Below are 24417 nucleotides of genomic sequence, written 5' to 3'. Positions count from 1 at the left end.
TTTAGATGAAGTCTTGCTCTGTCGCCCAAGCTGGAGTGCAGTGGCCCAACCTCAGCTCACTGATACCTCTGCCTCCCGGGTTCAAGTGATTCTTCCGCCTCAGCCTCCTGTGTAGCTGGGACTACAGGTGTAGGCCACCACGTCTGGCTAATTTTTGTATTTTTAGTAGAGACAGGGTTTCACCATGTTGGCCAGGCTGGTCTTGAACTCCTGACCTCATGATCTACCTGCCTCGGCCTCCCGAAGTGTTGGGATTACAGGTGTGAGCCACCCACTGTGTCCGGCCTAATTTTTGTATTTTTGGTAGAGATGGGGTTTCGCCATGTTGGCCAGGCTGGTCTTGAACTCCCGACCTCAAGTGATCTGCCCACCTTGGCCTCCCAAAGTGCTGGAATTATAGGCATGAGCCACTGCCCCTGGCCATCTTCTCCCTTTAACCACCTTGCCTTTTCTTTCCTATAGCTGTGTTCCACTTCAGAATTTAAAAGATGATATGATGGTTCTTTCATGAATAATAACTTTTGTGTCATGTTTTATAGCTTTTAAAATACATTCTTACTGGCAGTTTTATAAATGAGGATTCCTAGCAGCTCAAATTTAGCCTTCAGTAATAATGTTTTTCTGTAAATTTCTTTTTGGGAGGAGGAGTTAGTAAACAAACTTACAATCCAACAAACTAAAAGCTTCCCCTCCAGTGGCCACCACACGTCCTCCTTCCCTATTTGGAAAAACTCCTTAGAAGAATGAGCTCTCTTCACTGTCTCCAATTTTTCTCCTCCCTGTCTTTCTTGAATTCACTACAGCCAGCTCTTTCACCCTGACTCTATTAAAACTACTTTTATCAAGGACACAATGTTGCTTATCAGTCCTCTTCTAACTTGTCCCATTTGCAGCAATGAACTCAGTAGATCACTTTCTCCTTCTGGAATGTTCTCTCAGCCACCAGGACACCACTCTCACCCGTTTTTCTCCCTACCATGCTGGTTGCTGTTTCTCAGTCAATTTTGTTGTTTCTTCCACATTTGCCAGATCTCCAAATTTTGGAATGTTCCCAGACTCTGTCCTTGGACGTCTTCTCTCCTCTCTGAGTGTCTATTCCTGGGTGATCTCATCTGGTCTCAGGGCATTCAGCATGCGCCAAGGAGCCAATGACTCCCAGGATGTCTCTCTAGCTGGGGGTTCTCCCCTGGACTCCAGACTGGCACATCCAGCTCCTTCCCCACGTCTCCTCTTAGATCCCTTAGAGGCACCTGGAATTTAACATGTCCCAAACCCTCCAGCCCTACCTAACCCTCCCTAGCTTCATCCATAATCTTCCACAGTTAATGGGGAAGTTAGTCTTGTTCCATGTGCAAAATATTTGCAGAATTTGATGCCTTCTTACTACTCACTAGCCGTCTACTATCAAGGTCAAAGCCACCACCATCTGTTGCCTGGATTATACCAATAGCTTATTTTTTCTTCTTGATTTAATTCGAAGGCTATTTTCTTTATGAAGAAGATGCCTACTAAGTACAGTTTTTCCTCTTATATAGTAGCCAATATCCTAATAAGCTTCAGTTTCTTATTTTAGAAATCATAATCTAAAACATGGAGTTAGTTGCTTACGGGGTGAACACAAATGAGACATGATTGAAACAGGAGATATATTAATGATACTTGACATAGTCCTTAGGCCACATAAACTTATTTTCCACCCATTTTTGCTCCTTAACCTAGAATGTTGATTATAATCCATGTCCATATTAAAGGAAAAATGGTAATATATATAATTTGTTACTGCCTATTAAGTGACTGGCACCCTGATTGTGTCTTAACTGGTCTCCTAACTCCCATCTTTGCCCCGATGGTCTATTTTCAACACTCCAGCCAGGACGCCCTGTTAAGCCTTGGGTCCTCCAGGAGCTTCCATCACACTCAGAAGACCCAGAACCACAAAGTCCTACGAGGTCCAGCCACATGTACTCTCTGACCTCACCTCCTCCTAATCTCCCTCTTGTTCACTCCATTACAGCCACCTCTCCCTGCTGTTTCTGAAACACACCAAGCCCACTCCAACCTCAGAGCCTTTGAACTTCCTGTGCCCTCTGCCTGAAATGCGCCTACCCTGATATTTCTCAGGCTGGTCTTGCAAGGATTTTAAATTTGGCAAAGGGCTCTACAGATGTAAGCTGCTGTTACAGCACAGCCCACTGGTGAGAATGATTTTTCCACTTCCACTTATTCCAGCATTCACAGGGTAGGGAAGACAAAAGTGGAAGATCCAGGTCTGTCTGATACCAGATTACCTTGAGGTTGCTGACAGTCAGGTCCTTCGCAGAAATCGGAGAGGACAGAACCTGCCAGATGAGCCACTTCCTTACTGTGTGTGAGGGCTAGAGAGGCAGTGACAGGTGTTTTTCACAGGTGGCTCAGCTAAACCGTCCTTTTCAAAGAAACCTCTCCAGGGCTCACTGAGATTTGGCTGCAGTCTGCATCTTTCTCCCAGGCCTTCCGTCTCCTGTGTGTCCCTTGATGTTGTGCATGTGCCTTATTGTTTTTTTTTTTTTTTGAGATGGAGTCTCACTCTGTCGCTCAGGTTGGAGTGCAATGGCACGATCTCAGCTCACTATAATCTCCGCCTGCTGGGTTCAAGCGGTTCTCCTGCCTCAGCCTCCCAAGTAGCTGGGATTGCTGGTGCCCACCAACATACCTGGCTAATTTTTGTATTTTTAGTAGAGATGGGGTTTCACCATGTTGGCCAGGCTGGTTTCGAACTCCTAACCTTGGTGATCTGCCCGCCTCGGCCTCCCAAAGTGCTCAGATTATAGGTGTGGGCCACCGTGCTTGGTTGTGGCTTATTCTTTTAAAGAAGACTGTGCTGAGGTTTAGATCAATCTAGTGAATGAACTATAGTGACTTCTTCACTAAGTCCAGACCATACTGACCTGACCTTTTAGCTTTAATTGTTCAACTGCATATTTTCCTTTCAAAAGAAAGAGAGAGTCAAGTGCATCGACTGCCCACCAGAACTATTTTGATTCCAAGAGGAGGAGCCACTTACCTTCTTAACAATCCCCTCTGACTGTTCTTCAATGACGAGTGATAAATCAAACTGTAATTCTTCCTCAACAACAGATGGAAATTTCACTGTCACATTAATGTGGCTGGTAAAATCAACAATCTCAAACTCTGGTGGTTCAAAAGACACTTCAGAAAACAAAGTCAGAAACAAACCCCAATGTCAGTTAATAATTGCATAACGACAACGCCTCTCATTGTCCTGGTACAACCTTACTTCTTTTAAAGAAAAGCTATTTATTTATTTACTTATTCTTTGAGATAGGGTGTCACTGTGTCACCCAGGCTGGAGTGCAGCTGCCCCATCTCCGCTCACTTTAGCTTCTGCCTCTCAGGCTCAAGCGATCCTCCTGCCTCAGTCTCCCGAGTAGCTGATACTACAGGCACACACCACCATACCTGGATACTTTTTGTGTTTTTTGTAGAGACAGGGTTTTGCCATGTTGTCCAAGCTGGGTCTCAAACTCTTGGACTCAAACAATCCACCCACCTCAGCCTCCCAAAGTGCTGGGATTACAGGCACGAGCCACCAAGCCCAGCCCAGCTACTTTCTTTTTAATCTGCCTATGATCCTAGTTGTAGCATGTGTTATTTTTATTTTATTAGTGAAAAACTGAGAATAATATAAGTGAAATGATTTAACATTACTACAGGAAATCAAGGACAGATGATTCTGGAATGGAAGCCAGTAACTTTCCCTATTTTCAGGCTATATTCAAAACATAAAATTAAAAATGACTTCTTCATATTACAATAATAATACAAAGTCATTGTAGAAATATAAAAAAATACAGATAGGCAATTGTCTTTGAATGTGATTAATTATCTTCTGTCTATGCTGTGTGTGTATAAATATATACATATACACATATATAAACTAGTATGTGTGTATATATATATATATATACACACATACATATATACACACACATATATACAAACTAAAGTTGAATCAGTCTAACTTACACTGTTTTGCATGGTATATATTTTTACTTAACCATATTTCATAAACATATTAATGCATGGCTATCTACAACAAGGGCTGGAAAGCTTTGGCCTTCGGTTGTAAACTTTGGCCTTTGGTTGTAGACTTTTACAGAGCCTTCAAGTTCAGAATGGTTTTTATTTATTTATTAATTTCTTTAGAGATAGAGTCTCCTTCTGTTATCGGGCTGGAATGCAATAGTGCAATCACAGCTCAACATGACCTTGAACTCCTGGGCCCAAGTGTTTCTACCACCCAAGCCTCTGGAGTAGCTGGGACTACATGCATGCACCATCAAAAATAAAATAGGTCTTTTATTTTTATTTTTGTGGAGATAGGGCCTCACTATGTTGCTGAGGCTGGTCTCAAACTTTTGGGCTCAAGTGATCTTCCACCTTGGCCTCCCAAAGCTGGGATTACAGGTGTGAGCCACTGTGATGGGTCAGGTAAACAAAAATGGAGAGGACTACATGACAGAGACCATGTGTGGCCCACAAAGTCTAAAGCGGTTCTTCTCTGGCTCTTTATAGAAAATCTGCCAAGTCCTGATTTACATTATAATTTTTCATTGCCAATGCTATTCCACTAAGTGACTGTATCATGATTTAACTGATTCACTGTTTCGAACATTTAAATTATCTCTGATTTTTATTAAAAACAAGGTATCATGGGGTACTCTTGCAGTTAACTTTTTGCATTTGTCCTTCATATTCTTTCTTTCTCTCTCTCTCTTTCTTCTTCTTTTCTTAACGTAGAGATGGGGTTTTACCATGTTGCTCAGGCTGGTCTTGAACTCCTGAGCTCAAGTGATCCACAGGTCTCGGCCTCCCAAAATGCTGGGATTACAGGTGTGAGCCACTGTCCCCGACCTTAATAATTTCTTTGGGACAAATTACTGAAAAAGAATTCTGGATTAGAGTAAGCACATGTGAAGGTTTTTAACACATGCTGTCAATTACCTTCAGATGGATCATGCCAAAGCACACTCTTTGTATTCCCTCTAAACCTGGGCATTTACGTATTTTTTGCATTTATTATTAGAGTCATGAAACGTATCTTACTGTTACTTCAATATACATACATTCTTTAACAACCCGAATACCATGACCTGTACATTCTGATTTTCTTTCTTTTCTGTGTATACACAAAGATGTCTGTTTATACACATACACAAACATGCACACAATTCCAGTAAATCTCATATCTGGATTGTTTGCCACAGTGGGATTCAGTCATCCTTACCACTTTGCTACGTGTGTGTGAGCACACGCACACCCACACAGCCTACAACAGGGGACTGAGACCGAATCGTTCTCTTGGACACTGGTTGTAAAGTGGGAATCGAAAAAGTAACAGAGCTGGGGCTGTTAACATGGTGCATTAGGGAGCTGACTTGAGCCATCTGGGAGGCTGAGACCCGTGGATCACTTGAGCTCAGGAGTTCAAGACCAGCCTGAGTCCTAGGGAAAGAAAGAAGGGGCGGACCTGTTCTTGGGGTCCAGTCTTCTTTTCTGAGCTTTGGGTCTTAGGTGTGTGCACACCTGGTGTTTACACACACAAGAACTACTGGGTTATAATGTGGGGCTGGAGTTGCTATATTAAGAAAACACTGGGGCCAGGCGTGGTAGGTCACACCTGTAATCCCAGCACCTTGGCAGGCTGACGTGGGTGGGTCACTTGAGGTAAGAAGTTTGAGACCAGCCTGGCCAACATGGTGAAACCCAATTTCTACTAAAAGTACAAAAAATTAGCTGGGTATAGTGGCGTGTGCTTGTAATGCCAGCTACTAGAGGCTGATGAGGGAGAATCACTTGAACTCAGGAGGTGGAGGTTTCAGTGTGCCAAGATCATACCACCACACTCCAGCCTAGGTGACCTAGAGCAAGACTGCATCTCAAAAAAGAAAGAAAAACAAAAACAAAAACACTGGGCCAAAGAGATGGCCCAGAGCTTAGGTCCAGCCCATCTGAACCAGGCTCCACATTTCCTGTCAAGCTGTGAAACCGAAAAAGAGCAGCTCCCACTGCCTTATATAGGCATTGGGTGAAATCAGCAAAGTATAAACTATCATTCCACTTTTCAGATTAAAAAATCCACGGCCGGGCACAGTGGCTCACGCCTATAGTCCCAGCACTTTGGGAGGCTGAGGCAGGCGATCACCTGAGGTCAGGAGTTCGAGACCAGCCTGACCAACATGGAGAAACCCATCTCTACTAAAAGAAATTAGCAGGCGTGGTGGCACATGCCTATAATCCCAGCTACTCAGGAGGCTGAGGCAGGAGAATCACTTAAACCCGGGAGATGGAGGTTGTGGTGAGCCGAGATCACACCATTGCACTCCAGCCTGAGCAACAAAAGTGAAAACCCCATCTCAAAAACAAAAGAAAAAACCCAGAAAACCAAGGCTCAGAGAAGCAAGGCAGTCCATGGTTACAGAGCTAGGAAGTGGCAGCCAGGAGATGAGCCCAGCCTGGAGTCTAAAACACCTTTGCAGACCTCCTATTTCATGGAATAGCGAATAATAATGATCTCGATGATGAGGACGAGGTGGAGAAACAGAGATCAACTCACTGTCCATGGCTAGCCAGAAAATGTGTGTGCAAGTGAGCAAGGTTGTGTTCCCACTGAATCCTTCTAGGTTGATGAGGTAGAGCTCGTGTGTGCTTTTCCACTCATCTGTGAGGTCACAAAATGATCTCGTGGTATTTGCACAGTTCTTAACCGTCTTCATATCTTCTGGTTTACTGTGGAAAAAAAAAAAAAAAAAAAAAAAAAGGGAAAAGAAGAGTGTTAACTTTGACGGAATGAGAGGCTATTTTTGGGTGCCTCAATTCACTGTTTCCTTTAGGCTCTGCTCAAATATCACTGTATCAAGTGGTCTTCCCCAACTATCTTACTGAAAATGGAACATCTTACGCCCTCCCCTACCCCTGCACTTTCAATCCCTCTCTCTCTTCTCGATCGTTCTTCGTAGCATTTACCCACACCTGTCACATTATGCCTTTGTTTAGTGATGTCTCCATTTATATAATGTCTGCTCCAAGAGGGCAGGGAGTTTGGTTCACAGTTGGACCCCCTGGCATGTAGTAGGTACTCAGTAAAATTTGCTGGATGAATAAATCAATGAATGAATGAAACTTGAGCACTCATGGTAGAGGCCTCAGATCTCCCTCCCTCTGTGGGACAATCATTAATGCCTTTCCTGAGAACCCCTCCCTCTCTGGCTAAGACTAGATGATCCAGTCCTAAGTCAGACCTGGGCTATTTCAGGGACAACACAGACACCTCATCTTCCAAGCTTCAGAAAGTTAGCTGGATGATACATATGACCACTCAATGCAGAGAAAAACTTTTAAGACTTTAGCAGGCACCCAGGAGAAACTCACAAGAGATCTTCTTACTGCTCAGTCAGTAAGCAGTACCAGCAGCAGCTCTAGGCCAAATAAATAATCAACAAAAGGACATCCCAAGGGACTGCTGGGTCAAAGCAATGTCTTATAAGAGTGACTGGTAGGTGTGGGAAGAAGAAAGACAAAAAGGACTCCCTCCATCATGTCATGAATTCTTACAGCAACCCCTCTGCAGAGCATTAGCTTAGGGGCTGACCTCTGTGCCAAGTGTCAAGCCGGTTAGTGACAAGACCAGACTTTGGACCCAGGCCTGTCCCAAACTAGGTCAGGCAGCTTTCTGGTGTCCCACCACAGTAACGAAAAGTGAACATAAACCATCAATACAGTCAACAGACCTTTGGACTCCTGTCCCCAGATAAGAGGACTTTTAAACATCCAGACTGACTGAATTAGAGAAATCACTGTCAAACCCATACACAAGAATTATTTTGTATGTGAGGTTCTGATCTGTAGAAATTGGCTTTGATGATATATATAAACTTTGTCAAAATAGATTTGGATTATTATTCAATTTAATTAAAAATGGATGTATGATGGTGTTTCATTTTTGGCCTTTTAAGGCTCTGAATAAGAAACACAGAGAGAAGGGGAGGTAGACAGGAAAAGGGAGAGAGAGAGAGGGAGGGGAAAAAAAAGATCACCTCTTCTCCCACTCCCCATATAACAGAACAATAAAATGTTTACCAAGAGAAGATGAAATACCACACCAACCTCATGATTGTGTACACTAACGTATAGTGAGTTGGTACGATGGAGTGGTTTTTTAACTCCCATGATAAGATGGACCGGAAATTTCGCAATGATATCTTTACAGTGCAAGATTCATTTGCATAATCTAAAGAGAAGAGGAAAAAAGGCATTGAAATTTGGAATCCAAGGTTGTATCCTGGCTACTGTTCAGTCATTTCTTGGGATCTAGAACGCACACCTCTGGCAGATAACCCCTCCAGAGAGCCCTGGGGTCTTGAAAACAGGAAGTCTACTGGACATGGGAAATCAATTAACAAGTTAATTAACGAGCAACATGTTGTCAGAGCAGGCAAGCGTAGGAAACAGGAACTCTGCACTGTATAAATAGAATCTGGACAGAAGGGCTTCTTTACCTGACTATCCTTAAATGGTTCACTGGACCAAATGAACCCAGGCCACCCCAGCCCACATGATGCATTTCCTTTCTCTCTCCCCTACCCATTTTTCTTCCTCAAGCCGTTCTCTCAGCTCAGCTCCCAGTTCCTCCATGAAATCCTCCTTAAGTAGCTCAGCCCATTGCAAATTTTCCTTCCTCTGCATTCCCCAGCGCATGTATTCCCCGGATCACAGAGAGCCGGGGAGTATAACATGTGCCCAGACTGGCCCCTTCTAGGCATTTAAGCCCTGTAACAATGCTGAAGTAGGCAAGACAGACCGTGAAACTGGGTTGAATTATACAGTGCCATGCAGTTGGGAAGTACCAGTGATAAACCAGACATTAAAGCCACATTTGCCAAATTCTGCCTTATATGGTTAAATTTTTAAAGATCATCTAAGTTTCCTGTGGTTAGGGCCCAGGCCTTTGTTCCTCAATTGCCAATTCTTCACCCTCGACCAATGCTTAGCACAAGGTTGGACGCATATTTAATGGTTAGTGAAGTTTTGTGGACAGATATATTTATGTAGCAAGAAGTTTAGTTAAAAAAAATTATCTTCCTTTATCTGGAACAAGCAGGAAGAATATAAATTAAAAAGGAAATATTTCTGGGCCATTTTTTTGTCTGGCACAGTCTGTGTCTCCTCATTCTTCTATTAGTGAGATTATTAAGAGTTTGAATATTCTTAGAAGTCTTAAAATGATCTCTAGTGTTAATTTCTTAAAGTACTTTTATGTCTCTGGGAAAACCAGAGTTAGTTCATGTTAGCTCCTTTTACAGAGAAAGAATCCCAATCAATAGGCAATCGATGTACAATCAGGAATCGAATCTCCCACATTTTATACCTCTGAATGCCCCAATACTTTCACTCTTACACAAAATTTGTGAAGCCAAAAAACATCTCTTACCAGGCAAATCACGTGAAATATGAAAGGCGAGGCTGATACACACTAGGAAGAAGAAAACACATTAGAGAAGCAACAGTTTTATCTGGGTTCAACTTGCAATGGTAACTCTAAGTCTGGAATTCTTTAACACACATTTACTACTATCAGATTGAGACTTTCCATGTGCTAAAGAAGAATGCTCATATAGATGGCTTTTACTCTACATTGGTGCCAGCATCACATGGTTCAAGGGCTGAGACCTGAGTAGATCTAACATAAGACCCAAATAGCTGACACTAGCAACAATATGTACGGTCCCTGTTCTGCCCCACTTTTTCCACTTAAAAATATATTTGGGACTGGGCGTCGAGGCTCATGCCTGTAATCTTAGCACTATGGGAGGCCAAGGTGGGTGGATCACACAAGGTCAGGATTCAAGACAAGCCTGGCCAACAGAGTGAAACCGACTCTCTACTAAAGATACAAAAAATTAGCTGGGTGTGGTAAGCATGTGCCTGTAGTCCCAACTACTCCTGAGGCTAAGGCAGAAGAATCACTTGAACCCAGGAGGCGGATGCTGCAATGGGCTGAGATTGCTCTCTGCATTTCAGCCTGGGTGACAGAGCAAGACTCCATCTCAAAAAAAAAAAAAAAAAAAAAAAAAAAAAATGCTGGGTGCAGTGGCTCATGCCTGTAATCCCAGCATTTTGGGAGGCCAAGAAGGGCAGATCACTTGAGGTCAGGAGTTTGGGACCAGCATGGCCAACATGGTGAACCCCATCTCTACTAAAATACAAAAACGCAAGTGTGGTGGCGGGTGCCTGTAATCCTAGCTACTTGGGAGGCTGAGGCAGGAGAATCACTTGATCCTGGGCGGCAGAGGTTGCAGTGAGCTGAGATCATGCCACTGTACTCCAGCTTGGGTGACAGAGTGAGCAAGATTCTGTCTCAAAAAAAAAAGAGCTAAGATTAAAAAGTAGCACTTACCCATGAGAAACAAAATAAGTGATCTGATGGCGGAGGCATTCCAGCTCAAAAGCATCTTTGCTATTTTTAGGCTCTTCTTTTGACTTTTACATCTGAAAAGAAATCAACATTAGGTGATCAAAATTCTAGATTGTCTAATTAAATTAACAAATATAAAAATGGGAGCCAAGACAAGACAACAGAAGACCTGTAAGGAACAGCAAAATTCCTGGCTCCAGGAACTGGGGCATTTCCCCATTTATTCAAGCGAGTCTGCTCTCAGCTTCTGGGCCCAATCCCCTACCTACTCAGGAAGGAATTTTATATTTAACTTTTGAACAAGCAACAGTCATTGGGTTAAAAAATTTTAAGCATACAAAAATTTTAAAAAAAAGTGAAAAGTATTGCTCCCTTTATAAAACCACTTTTATTTGTGTGTGCATCCTTCAGTGTCTTCATGCATAAGCAAAAACAAACACATATTCCTAATTTTCCCATCTTTTAGACAAGAGAGAGCATGTAGAGTCCTTGTTCCACCCTGCTTTTTTCACTTAAAAATATATTTGGGAGATCTTTCTTTCTTTGTTTTTAAATTGGTTGCATAATGTTCTGCTTGATGCACACACCATCATTTATATCATTAGTTCCTATTATAGACATCTGAATTATTTCCAGTCTCTTCTGTAAGGAAATCTCTTGGATATGCCTCATTTTGCACATGTGCTGGTTTAAGTGTGGGAACATTTCCAGAAGTAGAATTGCTAGACAAAGGACCTATCAGTTAGAGTTCAGGCAGGACATAGCACATTCAAATTAGGATAGTTTTTTTTTTTAAATAAATTTAAGGAGTACATGTGCAGTTTTGTTAGATAGATATATTGTATAGCGGTGAAGTTTGGGCTTTTAGTGTATCCATCACCTGAATAGTATACGTTATACCCATTAAGTAATTTTTCATCCCTTGGCTGGGCACGTTGGCTCACATCTGTAATCCCAGCACTTTGGGAGTCCGAGGCAGGTGGATCACGAAGTCAAGAGAGCGAGACCACCCTGGCCAACATGTTGAAACCCTGTCTCTACTAAAAAATACAAAAATTAGCTGGGTGTGGTGGCGCATGCCTGTAGTCCCAGCTACATGGGAAGCTGAGGCAGGAGAATTGCTTGAATCTGGGAGGTGGAGGTTGCAGTGAGCCGAGATCGCACCACTGCACTCCAGCCTGGCACCTGGTGACACAGAGAGACTCTGTCTCAAAAAAAAACAAAAAACAAAAAACACACACCAAAAAAAAAGGCTACCACTCTGAAATGCTTTTAAAAAAAATTTCTCATCCCCTAACTCCCCACACGCCCTCTATCCTTCTCAGTCACTAATATTATTCCATACTATATGTCAATATGTGTATATTATTTATTAATAGTTCCTACTTCGAAGAACATGCTGTGCTGATTTTCCGTTTCTGAGTTGTTTCTCTTAAGATAATGGCCTCCTGTTCCTTCCATGTTACTGCAAAAAACATGATTTCATTCTTTTTCATGGCTGAATATTTTGTGTATACATATATTTGTAACCTGTATTTTTTTTTTTGAGATAGGGTCTCGCTGTGTTGCCTAGCCTGGAGTGCAGTGGTGCAATCATGGCTCACTGCAGCCTCAATCTGCCAGGCTCAAACAATCCTCCCACCTGTTTCCCTCGTAGCTGGGACTACAGGCATGTGTCACCACACCCTGACTAATTAAAAAACATTTTTATTTTTATTTTTGGTAGAGACAGGGTCTCATTATGTTGCCCAGGCTGATCTCAAGCTCCTCCTGGATTCTTACCTTGGCCTCTCAAAGTGCTGGGATTACAGATGTGAGCACCGCACCTAGCCACATTTTCTTTATCCAATCATTTGTTGATGGAAACTTAGTTGATTCCATATCTTTGCAACTGTGAACAGTGCTATATTCTGAGAAATTCATTGTTAGGTTATTTCATTGCTGTGCAAACATCATAGAGTACACTTAGACAAACCTAGATAGCACAGCCAACCACACATCTAGGCTACAAATCTGTGCAGCACGGTACTGTGCTGAATACTGTAGACAACTGCAACACAGTGGCATTTGTGTATCTGAACATATCTAGACACAGAAAAGGTACAGTAGAAATACGGTGTGATCTTATTACATAGGAGATGGCTTCCTTCCTTGCCTCCTGGTGACTCAAACTTCACTTGGAACCACATGCCTGATTACTAGATACATTAAAAGAGAAAATGGTTAAGAATTTCAGGCCACTGTCATGTAACGGTCCATCTTTGCCCAAGACATCATTAGGGGGTGCAGGACTGTATTTACAAATGTGTGAGCGGGCTGCAGGCAAACCAGAAGGGAGAGTATCGAACCTGCATCTCACAACATTGAGGGCTGTGGCCACTCTGGCCCTGAAGGAGAAGAGAAGAAGCCAACACTGCAATTTTCAAGAAGAAACTCCCACATGAGTAGCTATGACATGAGACCACTGGATACAGCCAGACCAAGAGGACAGTGCAGGAAGGAGGCTGACGGATAAATATCCCTCTCTGTGTCCCTCCCTTCTCTCATGTGGGGCTCCCCATCGACTGAACACAACCAGAAGTCATAGGGCAAGGGGCCTGGAATTGTATCCTTACCAGACAGGATCCCGGGCCAAGTGCGGGGGCAGGGGGGCAGGCTGGGTCTGAAGAAGCAGACATTAGAGACCTGGCAATGGGACTATGCATGTGCAATTTGAACAGAAACTGTCATGCCAGCCACCCTTGGGGCTGTACCATTTACATAACCACCTGTAATGTGCAAGAATTTTGGTTTCCCTACTATCTATTCTTAGAGGTATATCATCAACTCTTGGATTTTTCTCAAATTCATAAATGAAAACTTGTCTTTCACATTAATATTAATGTGTATTTCTCTTACTCTAAGTATGATTGAACATCTTCATCTTTTCATAGGTTTAAATGCGATTTGTATTTCCTTTCTGTTAATTGTGCCTTTGGCAATTTTTTCCACTGAGCCGTTGCTATTTTCTTACTGGTTTGCAGGGGCTTTCTTTAAGTAGAAGGGAAACTGTGATATGAGTCACATCTTTTTCTTCTCTCCCCAGTTTGTCACTTGCCCTTTGAGTGGCTTGTGCTGTTTAAAAAAACCAACCCCACTCCCCAAAAAAACAGCCAGAAGTTTTTGTTTCATGTTTTCAGATGTAAAGGTATTTTCTTTCTTAGCTTCTAAATTTTGAGGCTCAGTCAGAAGGTCTTCCCTACTCCAAGGTGAGAAAGGAATTCTTAAGAATTTTAAGGATCTCCTTTAGATTTTGTTCCTTCTCTCTCTCAGATATGTTGTCCCCATCCACTTTACTGAGACCTATGGATTGTTGGCATTCTTGTGTCTCCCAAACATTGGGGAAATATCATCAAAATGAAAAAAAGACCAGGAAATCGCAGACTTGTCATGGCTTGTGGTGACTGTCTGTGGCTGGTGGCAGAGAAGACTTTACTGTGGCAGGTTTGGTCAAGAAAAACAGATTTATTAGAGAAAGTAAGAAAATACATTGCAAGGGAGCAACGGGCAGGTCAGCAAGAGAGGCACTGACAGCCAGGAGACAAAGGCTTGCTGGGGATTTTATAAAATGCAACTTGGGCTGAAGGGTGCTACGTGCAGGGCTGACGCCAGTAGCAGGGAACTAACTTGCATTTTTCTGTCAGCCGAGATGTTGGGTAAGTTGAAGCATTCGATGATAAGCAGGAAGATTGTGAGTTATGTATGTTACCTGTGCAGGAGGGCCACATGTCCTGGGCCATAAAGAAAGGCAGACCTATAGCTTGTCTGCTTCTTTTTTTGTTTGTATGTCCTGGACCATGAAGCAAGGTAGACCTATAGCTTATCTGCTTTATCTCTTTGCTTTCCCCTAGTCCCCCCAGCCTGACTCCTCTTCCCTAATCAGGACTCCACAAGACCGAGTTCAAGCTACAAACAATGTAATGTTAAAGTCTTCTTTGCTGCCACAGTAGCAGGTCCAATCAGGGGTATTCTCTTAGAGAAATCCAAGCGATTCCAAGTCAAAATTACCAGCCTTGCTACAGACTCTACCACCCATGAGATATCCAAGCGTGACTGCCTAGAACTAATCCCACAATACTGTACCCATTGAGAAACATCCGCTGAGATACTTTGATGTGTGTTGTCACTCCACAGCAGAGGGGTGGCCCAGTTGTGAGCATTCCCCTAGATATCAGCACACCCAGACTGTAGAAGGGCAACTTTTTCATTTAATTTTTTGAGACAGGGCCTTACTCTGTCACCCAGGCTGGAGTGCAGTGGCGCAATCTCGCCTTACTGAAACCTCTGCCCACCTCAGTCTCCCGAGTAGCTGGGACTACAGGCATGTGCCACTATATCCGGCTAATTTTTGTATTTTTTTAAGAGATGGGGTTTTGCTATGTTGTCCAGGCTGGTCTTGAACTCTTGCGCTCAAGTGATCCTCCTGCTTCAGGCCCTCAAAGTGCTTGGATTGCAGGTGTGAGCCACCGTGCCCGACCAGGGCAACTCCTTTATACTTTTAACACCTAACCTGACCTCCGACCAGTGGCCTCTGTCTCCAATGGTGGCACATCTTCATCTTTGTTATGTATCTGCAGGAACACTCAGTTTCTTCAAATGAGAAAACACACACGCACGCACACACGCGCACATGCACACACACACACACATATATACTCTTTTTCTCTCTCTCTCTCACACACACTCTTAGATGACCCACTCCCACTTTCCCCTCTCTGGGCCAGGCGATGGCTTCCTTCCTTGCCCCCTGGTGACTCATACTTCACTTGGAACCACATGCCTGACTACTAGATTCTTTTTGCTGGGAAAACATAATATCCCATCTTGGCCTCCTGCCTGAATTGTTAATGGAGCTCCTTAAAACTCTTCCTGACTACAAAAAGATCAGTCTTCCTAAAGCATGGCTCTTGTCAACAGGGCTGGTCTCAGTCCCCCAGGGCCCTGCAGCTGGAAGGATCCCACACTTGGCTTAAGGCTCTCCTGTGGCTGTTCTGAAATTCTTAAGCATTTTATCTGTTAATGTATGTTTAGCTCTCAGAGCCCCAGCTCACACTTGGATCCTTCTCCACCTCCTGCAGGCTGGGCTCTCAGCAGAGGAATCCCAGGCCCTGCCTGGCTTCTCTGTCTATGCCTATCAACTGCTGCTGCCCTTTGCATGGGGCTTCAACTGGGACCACATTCCACTGAAGCCCTCCTGGTGCAGACGCTGAAGAGGTCAGGGCCAGCACTCTAAGTCTTGCCCCATGGATCGGCATCAGAGGACGGCTGGCTGGAGGTTGGGTGTGGCAGGGATGAGTCTCTGGGTCACTGGTACCTAGTATGTCTAAGGCAGAGATGTAAAGACCCCTGGATGTGGCCACTACACTGGGGGTTAGGATGGTAGGTACTTGGGAAAGGGAGATACCAGGCTTGACTTCCCCAGAGCCTGCCCTAGGCTGGATCAAAGGGCAGCTAGCAGAAGGGGGATACTTAGAAGTCAGGTGCAAGTGCATGCATCCTACAGTCACCAGGGCAGAGGGGCCTCGAGGACCTGTGTGAATCTGCTTTGGCTCCCTTGGTATCCTTGTGCCTGAGGGAAGGCTCCCTTGGGTGCCTCTGCCTGGTGGAGACCCTCGCTTCCTCTTTGCAATCTTCTGTCTGGCTTGAGTTTGCTTCTTCTGGCTAGTTTGAGGGAAACTCCTAAGATGTGCTGTAATGTACTAATGGTATAACTTGGCGATTCCACATATGAATTAAATGCTCTAATATTTGCCTTTAAACCTGGTTTTGCATAATGTAAAGAACTGCAATATTTATGCTAATAATTCAAACTTTTATTTTTTACTTAGAATGATATTAAACAGCAAATAAAAAATTACATGTTGAGAGACAGGGACTGTGGAAGAAAAGGCTTTATATTTTAGCATCTTTTGTGGTACTTTCTCCTGCATTTTTATTTGGTTCTAGGTAGACTCTGCATTATGTAGTCAGCTCAGTCTGTACCTCCCTGCTGCCTGACAGTACACCAAGCTCCTTAGGTTAAGTTCAAGGCTATCAGCCTTTCCAGTTTTTCTTGAAGTTATTGTCCTGCCCTTGAGCTGAGCTCCAGGTGACAGGTCATCCCCTGCTCTTGTCAGAGGCACTGGAACCCTTGTGACTCCATCTTGCGTAGCGGCTAGGTAAAATGAGGCTGAGACCTGCTGGGCTGCATTCCCAGTGGATTGGGTATTCTTAGTTACAGGATAAAATAGGAGTTCACAAAGATCCTGCTGATAAGACAGGATGCAGTAAAGAAGCTGGCAAAAGCCTGACAAAATCAAAATGGTGACAAAAGTGTCCTCACTGCTCATTATACACTAATTGTAACATATTAGCATGCTAAAGGAAACTCCCACCAGGGCTATGACAGTTTACAAATGCCATGGCAACATCTAGAAATTACTCTATATGGTTTAAAAAAGTGAGGAACCCTTAGTTCCAGGAACTCTCACCCCTTTCCTGGACAACTTACGAATAATCCACCGATTGTTTAGCATATGATCAAGAAATAACCCTAAGTACACTCAGTGCGGCAGGCCATGCTGCTGCTCTGCCTGTAGAGTGGCGGCCCTTTTATCCCCTAACTTTCTTTTGCTTTATTCTGTCAGCTTGCTCTTGAATTCCTTCCTGTGCAAAGTCAAGCACCCACGTGGCTTCCCAGGCTGAACCCCAATCTTGGGTTCACCCTGTGACACTCCGGTCTTCTCCATTCTGGGAGAAAAGCTCTACCTGGGAGCTCTTCCTGCTATTTACCGAGATCAGACAAACCTGCCAATTTTCAAGGCCTAGATCAAATGGATGGATTCCGTGCAGTGATTCTTTGAATTCCAACTCCTCCTAGAGGGACAAGCAACCCTCTAGGCCTCACAGTTTCCTGGCAGAAGGCATGGTGGTCTCTTTTCTTCTATCTGACACAGACTGATTGCCAGTGAGTCAGTGAATAATGAATGAACTGGATTCAGACATTGCCAGGGAGTCAGTGAATAACGAATGAACTGGATTCAGAAACGTTAGACAAATACAATTACATATCTTTTTCAGGAAATTAGAAAAATATGAAAAAGTACAAAGAGAGTAACACTCATCCTTATTCCTACCATCCAGCATCAACAATTGTGAACATCTTGGCATATGTGATTCTAGCGTATTTTTCAAATATCTTTCTTTTTTCTTCTGTAAGAACTATTATCATCACTAACATTAGGTGGACATAATCCCATAGATCTTTCCATGCATAAACACACACACACACACACACACACACACACACACACACACACACACACACACAGTGTTTCTGTTTAACGTTACTTGGGAAAAAACTAAAATAAAGCCAAGGGAGTTGTTTATACTTTCTTATGGACAAAATTTTTAAATGTTAACAATATCCTACAATATCCCTCTAAGGTTTTAAATAAAACTTATGACAGATATTAGAAAGTTGTAGTATTATATATTCACATAGCACCTTTTAATTTTTTTTTTTTCAAGACAGAGTCTTGCTCTGTTGCCCAGGCTGGAGTACAATGGCACAACGTTGGCTCAATGCAACCTCCGCCTCCTGGGTTCAGGCAATTCTCCTGCCTCAGCCTCCTGAGCACCTTTTAATTGTGTATCTTATTTACTATTCCATTCTTTGAAAGAAGAGAATATTGGTATCCTGATACTTCCTTCCATCTTCCTCCCCAATTTCTCTCTCTTTTTTTTTTTTGCTGTATATTTTCATCTAGATTTGTAACAATCCCATTCTATTCAACCCACAATTTCTACAGCTGTATTAATTCTATACTTAAAATAGAATACTCACCAAGAGTTTTTGCCATTCTCTACTCTTAAGTTCTTTATTTTATCTCTTAATTTGCTATTTCCTGAATTTTATTACTCAGTAAGTTTTTGTTTTTCCAAAAAGCGTTCATGGGTGCTGAAGTCCCTTTGTTCTGGAAAAAATACCCCCTCCACCACCGGCAAAAGTTTCTTTCCCTTGGAACTGTTCCTTCATAACCATCATAGTCTGGCATTTAGTGCTGCACTGAAGTTTGAGGCCAGTTTGATTTTGTTTATCCCTCCTTTACTTTTTCTTCTTAGATTCCTAAATAATTGTTTTTCTTTGAATTTAAATAGTTTAAGGTATCTTGGTGCTTCCATATGCCCATCTGACATTTTCTGGAGCATGGCACATTCCTTTGGCCTACAGACCGATTTTTCTTCATTTCAATGAGCCTTCTTTGGACCTATTTTTATTAGAATTTTCTGTCCCATTTGTTGAATTTTCTACATCTGGGACTCCAATGGTTCCAATGCTTTGATTCTATTTTGCTTGCCTTCCACAATAGCTTCTTTCTACTTGTCTCAATCTTTTTCAGCTGAATTCACTGGCCTTCCTCATGAGGCTTTCCTCTATTAAAATACTTTTATTTCTACAACCATTTGATCTTTGACAAACCTGACAAAAACAAGCAATGGGGAAAGGATTCCCTGTTCAATAAATGGTGTTGGGAAAGCTGGCTAGCCATGTGCAGAAAGCAGAAACTGGACCCCTTCCTGACACCTTACACTAAAATTAACTCCAGTTGGATTAAAGACTTAAACATAAGACCTAACACTGTAAAAACCCTAGAAGAAAATCTAGGCAAAACCATTCAGGACATAGGTGTAGGCAAGGACTTCATGACCAAAACACTAAAAGCATTGGCAACAAAACCCAAAATAGACAAATGGGATCTAATCAAACTCCACAGCTTCTGCACAGCAAAAGAAACAGTCATTAGAGTGAATCAGCAACCAACAGAATGGTAAAAAATTTTTGCAATCTACCCATCTGACAAAGGGCTGATATCCAGAATCTACAAAGAACTAAAACAGATTTACAAGAAAAAAACAAACAAGCCCATCCAAAAGTGGGCAAAGGATATGAACAGAAACTTTACAAAAGAAGACATACATGAGGCCAACAAACATATGAAAAAATGCTCATCGTCACTGGTCATCAGAGAAATGCAAATCAAAACTACATTGAAATACCATCTCACGCCAGTTAGAATGGCGATCATTAAAAAATCTGGAGACAACAGATGCTGGAGAGAATGTGGAGAAATAGGAACACTTTTTACACTGTTGGTAGGAGTGTAAATTAGTTCAACCATTGTGGAAGACAGTGTGGCAACTCCTCAGGGACCTAGAAATAGAAATTCCATTTGACCCAGCAATCCCATTACTGGGTATATATCCAAAGGATTATAAATCATTCTACTATAAGGTCACATGCATATGAATGTTCATTGCAGCACTGTTTACAATAGCAAAGACTTGGAACCAAACCAAATGCCCATCAATGATAGACTGGACAGGGAAAATGTGGCACATATACACCATGGAATACTATGCAGCCATAAGAAACTATGAGTTTGTGTCCTTTGTAGGGACATGGATGAACCTGGAAACCATCATTCTCAGCAAACTGACACAAGAACAGAAAATCAAACACCGCATGTTCTCACTCATAGGCGGGTGTTGAACAATGAGAACACATGGACACAGGGAGGGGAGCATCACACACTGGGGTCTGTCAGGGGGAAATAGGGGAGGGACATTGGGGGGTGGGGAGATGGGGAGAGATAGCATGGGGAGAAATGCCAGATATAGGTGATGGGGAGGAAGGCAGCAAATCACACTGCCATGTGTGAACCTATGCAACAATCTTGCATGTTCTTCACATGTACCCCAAAACCTAAAATGCAATAAAAAAGAAGTTTTCATCATCACACATATATGTATACCTATTATGTATAAGTGTTTCTATACACACTTCAACGATGTAAAAAAAAATACTTTTATTTCAGCAGTATTTCTCCTGTTCTTTCTACTATGTATTCTGTCACTATGTTTTCATGGTCTTCAATTTTTTCCTTTAGGTCTGCAATCTCCCTTTTCATCTCCAATTTACAATTTTCTCATCTTTGAGTTTATTTTATTGGATTTATATTTTTATCAAGTTGTTGTACAGTGTAAGGCAATGGTAATGAACTTCTTCTGTTCCAAGTGTAATTCTTTCTTTTTAGTAAGATGCCTTGCAAACCATGTTGTTCTTTCCTTTCCTCCCTACCCCCCCGTACCATTTCTGTTCACTTTGCTGGTGCTAGGTTGCCTTTAGTACCTTCTACTGATATGGCAGAGTGAAACCTTAACTTCCTTTTTACACCGGTCCCTGATTCCAGTTTGTTCTGTAAAGCCTAGGCAACTTCTTTAGCCCAGAAAGTGGGTGCCCAGAGGACTTTCCCCTATGGCACTCACCTCCAGCCAGCATAAAGGGCCCACTGCTCCTTTGTCAGAAAAGAAAAAAAAGCAAAGTATGCTGAGATTGTTTCCTTTTTTTTTTTTTGAAAACAAGGACAAGATCAGTTTCCTTCTTTCCTATTTATTACAGAGAATTCTCAAGCTTTTGATGACTCACCACTATAGTTTCTGGTGGTTGAGACACACTTAAATTTTAAATATATTTTTTTAAGCTTGAGAATTAGAAACAAATAAATGAAAACCAGTGACACTGCTGATGGATAGCTCCACGTACCATTTGGTAAAATCCTGGCTTGTGGTGTAACTCGTTTTCTTGCTGGGCTCAGAGACAATTTTTGGTGGTTCTGAACTCCTCTCCATCATACACACCTCACTTTTTCCCTCTTTTGTTTTCTCTTTTCTGTACCTCTAAGTCAGCCAACCTCCTTTGCCAGCTCCCTGTTTTTCCTTTACTCTTCTCTGAATTACATACTCCCCACTTTCATTCTTCCAAAGGAGGAAGAAGAGCCCTCAGAGACAGTGCTGTCAAGCTCTGCTCTCCCTAATGTTTCACAAATGATAAAATGCACATTTTTTTTTTCACATTCGAGCATTTCTGAAATGAGAATGCTTTGTACAGTGGCATGGCATAGCATGATTGACAGTGTTTTTTTCTTACTTGATTACATAAAATGAAAGTGCATCTAATAAGAAATGGCATTTTAGTTTGCATTGATAAACATGATGATTGAGCCTGTAATTCCAGCACTTTGGGAGGCTGGGGCAGGCAGATCACTTGAGGTCAAGAGTTCTAGTCCAGCTTAGGTCACATGACGGAAATCCCATCTCTACTGAAAATACAAAAATTAGCCAGGCATAGTAGCACACTCCTGCAATCTCAGCTACTCAGGAGGATACAAGAGAATCCCTTGAACCTGGGAGGGGGAGGTTGCAGTGAGCCACTGCACTCCGCCCTGGGTGACGGAGTAAGACTCAGTCAAAAACCAAACCAAACCAAACCAAAAACCATGATGATTGATAATGGAAGATGATACATATGATTGACTCTTGAACGGTCTGAAGGTTTATAAAGGTAGCAGGAAAATGAGTCCGATGTGGCTTTGAGCTGCAAGTGTGAGCCATGGAATATATATTTTAATAAATGCATCACTTCTAAGACAGTACCTTTTGGGTTATGGTCCTTTTCATACTATTTTTTTGAAATGATTTTTTTTTTGGCCTGGTGTGGTGGCTCACGCCTGTAAGCCCAGCACTTTGGGAGGCCAAGGCGGGCGGATCACGTCAAGAGATCCAGACCATACTGCCAACATGATGAAAACCCGTCTCTACTAAAAATACAACAATTAGCTGGACATGGTGGCACGTGCCTGTAGCCCCAGCTACTCGGGAGGCTGAGGCAGAAGAATGGCTTGAACCCACGAAGTGGAGGTTGTAGTGAGCCAAGATCGTGCCACTGCACTTCAGTCTGATAATAATAAAATGAAATAAATAAAATTTTAGACAAATCAAAATTGTCAAATCATGTGAACCAAACTCAGATTTTCTTTAACTTTTCAATAAACACATGAGAAACTTTAGAGGAAATATAGGTAATAAAAATGAGTCATATACATTTTTGATCATCTAAAACGGTAGAAAACAACTTTATGAACAATAGAACTTACAAGTTCAAGTCATGTCCTGAGACAAACAGATAAAGCCTTATCTGCTATGCCTTAATTGCAAGGAAAGTTTATCAGGCATTTTCCTTAGGGTGGATTTTAATAGAGTCTCTGCACAGATGGATTTGGGGTGGGTGGACAGGATACTTAAAAACCTTGGCAAGCGGTGGGACTTAGCCCCTGGGCCAGTTAGCACACAAGGAGGACACCAGCGTTCCTGGAGCCAGCTCCAGCACCTCCCACCATTCACTCCACGCTCAAGCACGGTATATTAGTTTCTAAGACTTGCCAAACAAAACAGGGAAATTAAAATAAATAAATAAAAGAAAGGAGTGGGAATACCCAGAATCAATAAAACCATCGCTAACTAAATAAACAGGCTGATGGAGTCAATTCTCTACTGTGTGTAACGGATTGATTTGCTCAGGGTTGAAACGTGCCAACCGCCTCCACGCAGTCGCGGAGTATCTTCCCAGTATCTCCCTTTTCCGACCCCTGGAGGGTGACCCCCTCTGTCACAGCGGCCACGTCCCCTCGCCTTCCCCCTCCTGCCTCCAAGGAGCGGATCCGAAGGGGCGTAGGCCACTCCAGCCCTGGCTGCCCTCTGTGACCCCTCCGCGGGTCCGAGGGAGCGCTAATCCCAGGGGGCCTCACGGGGCGGGCTAGAGATCCTGAACCCGAGCCCCGGGCGGGTGAGCCGGTTTTTCAAGGTAAGATGGACCTGGAGGAACGCGGCCCTCAAACTTAGCACCGACTCACATCTTGCAATGGCAAGTGCTCGGTGTCCCGGGCATCCTGGTGCTGTGGGTGGGATGTGGAGGGGTGCAGAGCGGGGCGCAACGAAAGCGGCTCCCAGCAGGGGCGAAGCGTGGAGGGCGCGGGGCAGGGCCGAGGGCAGTGGCCCGCGAGCGGCCGCGGGGAGAAGGGCGGTGGACGCCCCGGGGCCACCCGGAGGGGTCCTGGGGTCGTAGGCGCGGCGCGGGGAGAGAGGAAGGGCGCGCGAGTCGCATCCTCGGGGCGCCGAGGGAGGGCAGGAAGGGGAGGAGTCGGGGAGAGCTAGCGGGAACCGGAGGGGATTTCGGGAATCGCAGCGTGAGGCAGCGTTTGCCTTCCAGTCAGCGGCCCTCGCGCTGCGCTCCCGCGTCCCCACCAAGCCGCGTTACCTTTGCAGCTCTCGCCTCGCGGCTCCCCAGGGGTGCCAGCCTCGCGCCCTAGCCGCCCCGGGCTCCGGGACAGGACGCTCGCGGCCGGGATGCGCCCGGCGGTCGGCCTCTCGGACGGAGGCGGCTGGCGGGGGACAAAAGCTGGCCGTGCGGCTGGGTGTGGCCCGCGGACTTTGCTAGGGGAGCTGTTCGGCTCGCCTGCGGATTCCTCCCCGCGGGGAAGAAAGGTCTTTAGGGCGGCTGCGAGAGCCGAGCGCCCGCCGGCGAGTAGCGCGAGAGGGCTGGACCCGCGCGGGGGCGGAGCCGGGGCCGGGGCGGGGCCGGAGCAGGGGGCGGGGCCGGGGACAGGGTGGGAGAATACAAACAAGGTCCCGTCGTTTACAAGCCTCTGCTGCGGATTGTCGGCTCCTAACCAATCCTCCGCTCTGCCGAGAAGGCTCCATAGGGGAAGGGATAAAGAATTTGGGGCTGTTTTGTTTACTGCAGTATCCTCAGGGGCTAGAATAGTGTCTGGCATTTAGAAGACACTCAAAAACATGTTGAGTGAATGAATGAATGAACGAACTAAAGAGTGAATGGGTTCTCTCCTGACTCCCTCACTTATTAGTTGTGTAAACCTCCACGATCATAATTCTCCAACCAGTAAAACGAGGATAAAAATATCTACCATTGAGTAAATGTTGTAAATATTTAAAACATTCCCTGTTTTAGATTCTCCTCCCTTCTCTGTGGGTCTCTCCTCCATACTCCTACCCTTCCCTCAAACCCC

General features: G+C 43.8%; 1 protein-coding gene across 14 annotated transcripts in view; it reads right to left on the bottom strand.

The window, feature by feature from the left end:
- LOC108302508 (interleukin-10 receptor subunit beta) overlaps positions 1-23948 on the bottom strand; it is a 66644-nt gene extending 42696 nt beyond the window's left edge. For 11 of the 14 annotated variants that reach the window (XR_005199763.1, XR_005199765.1, XR_005199764.1 and 8 more), the window contains exons 1-6: positions 23649-23948; positions 10457-10548; positions 9491-9532; positions 8167-8290; positions 6617-6789; positions 3044-3189 (exon numbers count right to left, since the gene is read on the bottom strand). Coding sequence is in view for 9 of the 14 variants with exons in the window: in XM_037737638.1 (XP_037593566.1) it covers positions 3044-3189; positions 6617-6789; positions 8167-8290; positions 9491-9532; positions 10457-10511 (540 nt within the window). In the remaining 5 variants the exon portion in view is untranslated. Of the gene's footprint in view, positions 1-3043; positions 3190-6616; positions 6790-8166; positions 8291-9490; positions 9533-10456; positions 10549-23648 lie in introns of those variants that run through there. The other 3 variants (XM_037737636.1, XM_037737635.1, XM_037737637.1) reach the window with 3 other exon arrangements.
- Between the last annotated feature and the right edge of the window lie 469 nt (positions 23949-24417).

Source organism: Cebus imitator, unplaced genomic scaffold (genome assembly GCF_001604975.1).
Source record: "Cebus imitator isolate Cc_AM_T3 unplaced genomic scaffold, Cebus_imitator-1.0 Scaffold41, whole genome shotgun sequence".
NCBI classification, from domain to species: Eukaryota; Metazoa; Chordata; class Mammalia; order Primates; family Cebidae; genus Cebus; species Cebus imitator.
The sequence above is the reverse complement of the archived record's forward strand: the minus strand, read 5'-3'. Positions and strand labels throughout refer to the sequence as shown.